The sequence below is a fragment of the Echinops telfairi genome, unplaced genomic scaffold (genome assembly GCF_000313985.2).
Source record: "Echinops telfairi isolate 266 unplaced genomic scaffold, ASM31398v2 ScPeMD7_7457;HRSCAF=8495, whole genome shotgun sequence".
NCBI lineage: Eukaryota > Metazoa > Chordata > Mammalia > Afrosoricida > Tenrecidae > Echinops > Echinops telfairi.
This window is the reverse complement of record NW_022111357.1, coordinates 32,726,011-32,728,842: the sequence shown is the minus strand read 5'-3', so window position 1 is coordinate 32,728,842 and position 2,832 is coordinate 32,726,011. Positions and strand designations below refer to the sequence as shown.

The 2,832-nt window shown below is 58.9% G+C and overlaps 1 protein-coding gene across 1 annotated transcript in view; it reads left to right on the top strand.

Moving 5' to 3' along the window:
• TNFRSF8 (TNF receptor superfamily member 8) overlaps positions 1-2,832 on the top strand; it is a 92,157-nt gene that overhangs the window by 83,419 nt on the left and 5,906 nt on the right. The window contains exons 15-16 of the mRNA XM_045299197.1: positions 1,335-1,360; positions 2,662-2,800. Coding sequence (XP_045155132.1) covers positions 1,335-1,360; positions 2,662-2,800 — 165 coding nt within the window. The remainder of the gene's footprint in view (positions 1-1,334; positions 1,361-2,661; positions 2,801-2,832) is intronic.

The window sequence follows — 2,832 nt, the reverse complement described above, 5'->3', positions numbered from 1 at the left end:
GACGTTAAGGATACGGGTGTGGTTGTCACTACAATTTCAGCACGCTTTCTTCTCAGCCCCATTGTTTGGCTCCCCGTTTCCGTCCTCCATCGCCGAGCCCCTAGGCAATTAGCAGCCCAGTTCCTGTGTCATAGATCTGCCCATCCTGGATTTTATGTTCAGAACATCTTACAAAACACAAACAGGAAGCAAACAGGCAACAACAAAAAGCAAAAAGACTCAGTAACTAGACAAAACATAGTAAAAACCTTAATGGGATAAAAAGCAGAAAATACTGAAAATGGAAATAATTTCACTCACTGCCTTCAAGTTGATTCCAACTCACAGTGACCCTAGAGAGCAGCGTAGCGCCGCCCCTGTGGGTTTCCGAGACTAACGCTCTCCACCCGTGCAGACTCCCTCATCGCTCTCCCGAGGGGTGGTAGCCAGCCGCGTACACCTAACCAAACCCTCTCAGACTCTACCCCTCAGACTCGTGGGGGCTGTTAGATTCTGCATGTCTTGTGAAGACCCTGCGTGACGGCAGTCGATTTTGCTCTTGGATCCACTAGGCAGCTGGGCACCATCTTCAGCGTTCTCCGGTGGCCAGTGGGCCACAGTTAACTGTCCTATATACTTGGCCCTGACCTGGCATCCTATTTACTATGAAGGAAAAATTGAGTGGAGGGTGGGGCTGGGGATGGGAAGATAAAAACTGGGCCCTAAGAATCCCTGGCCCCAGGCAGGGCGAGGGAAGTGGGGTGACTGTGAAGCTGTGCGAAGTACTAGAAAATCAAAACCAGGCTGGCTGGAGCCCCAAAAGTCCCAGGTGTGTCCAGACACACCTGGTGTGTCTTGGGTGTGTTTGGACACAGGGTTCAGCTGAGGTCCCCAGGCTCTACCCTTTCTCTGTCACCTGTGGTGTGAGGTCCTTCCTTTGAGTTCTGCATGACCCTTGGAGGCTCTGGGCCCCTCAGGCCCTGGAGGTCGCAGATGGAGTTGGGGTGAGCAGACTCTCTTCTGACTCCACAGAAGCCTCCGAGGCCCTGTTTGGGAGGGGCCTCTCGGTGGTACCGCCCCACCACGGGCATCCGGTAGGCCCATGGGTGAGTCTCCTGAGTCCACTTGGAGTGAGAGAGGACAGCGGACTGTGGTTCCTCAGAGCTGCCGACCCCAGTGACTCCCTCTGGGGAGGCTGGCCCTGAGACTCAGGGGCCTGCAGGTGGGGTTGCTGACTCTCCAGACCAAGGCCTGCCCTCCTGGGTGGAGCTCAGCACCCCTAACTGCTGGGGGTGGGGTGGAGGCTGCTGGGGTCTCAGAGGTGAAATCATGACTCTTTTTGTTTGTTTATGCAGATTCCAGGCCCAGGAAGAATCCCACAGTAAGAAGCCCCTCCCTTACCCCTCCGAACCAGCAGCTTGTCCCTAAATCACCCTCCTTCTCTTGCCAAGACCTGGAGGCCAGGACATGCACTCCCCAGACCACAGACTCAGGCTGGGTCTGCCCCACCTCGGGGCTTGTAAGCACAGGGGGCCTGGCTGGAGGTCTCAGCCCTCCCCCCTGCCCCCTCAGCAGCCTCCTGCTCCTGGCTCTGGTTGATGGGGACTTCCAGACGGGCCTGCCAGCCGGGGGGGTTGGTGTGGGCCACACTGGGTGCCAGAAGGAAGCGGTGTTTCCTTCCCCACTTTCTTCGTGACTCCTTCGGGTCCTTGGAGGTGTGAGGGCTAAGGAAGCAAGAATAGGAATTTTAAAAAGCCAACCCACGCACCATGGCCCGGCATCTCCTCTGCCTTGGGCCGCTGGCTCTGAGCCTTCCGGAGTCCTCTCCGTGCTCAGACGTGGGCACTGCTGTCCCCGTTCACGGGAGAGGAAGCGCAGGGGCCCACAGAGGCAAGGCCACGCAGTTGGCCAGCAACCCATTTAGATCTGTGTCCTGGTTTGTATGACCGCCAGGCCCATGCCCTGTCGCGCTGGGTTGCCGCACAATAGTGAGTGTGCCTTCACGCCCCTTTTGTCAGTGCTCACGGTGTGCCATGCAAACCGTGCAAACCTTACCCCTGACACAACCACACCACTGGGGTGGGGGTGGGGGCCTTCCCTGGCACCCTCCTTTGGGCCAGTGCTGGGGTACGGGAAGCTGAGAAGGTGCAGGGCCAGGCTCTTGGATGTAAAGGGACTCCAGTGAATGGGGTTCATTCCCACAATGTCGCTGGCCTGGTGCCCAGTGCCCGGTGCCCCGGGAGGGCTTCCAGGTAGTAGTGGGCCTGGCATTTAGTCTTCTGGAGTGGGACAGTCAGGGGTCGCGTTCTGACACAGACGCTTCCTAATGGCATAACCCGAGCAAGTGGCGTGCCTCCCCTGAGCCTCTGTGTCCTTATGTGTCACACGGGAGGTGCTACTGTGTCACATTATGTGTCACATAAGGTCACACGGGAGGTGCTACTGTGACCTGGGATTGTTGAGGGTGAATCAATGCCAAGGACTCAGAGCCGGGCCCGGCACAGAGGAAGCACCCGCTACCTCGCAGGCTGTTGTTCTCCATGTTTGGCCCAGCTAAGGGCTGTGCACACCTGTGTGAGGGCCCTGGGGTGGGGGTGGGGGTTGGCTGGCAGCTCTAAGGCAGAGAGGGACACTCCCGGCGGGGGGCACCCCCCATCAACACGCACTTCCTGTGCCCGGCAGCCCAGCAGGAGCACAACGGTGTCCAAGGCCAGCTCCGAAGGGCAGAACGTGGTGAGCCTCCTGCGGGTGGACAACCGCCCCAGCGAGGAGACAACCCGCCTGGAGAGAGAGAGACTACTGGGGGCCAGCCCGGCTGAGGGCCCTTCACCCCCCAGGGACCGCCCCGAGCCC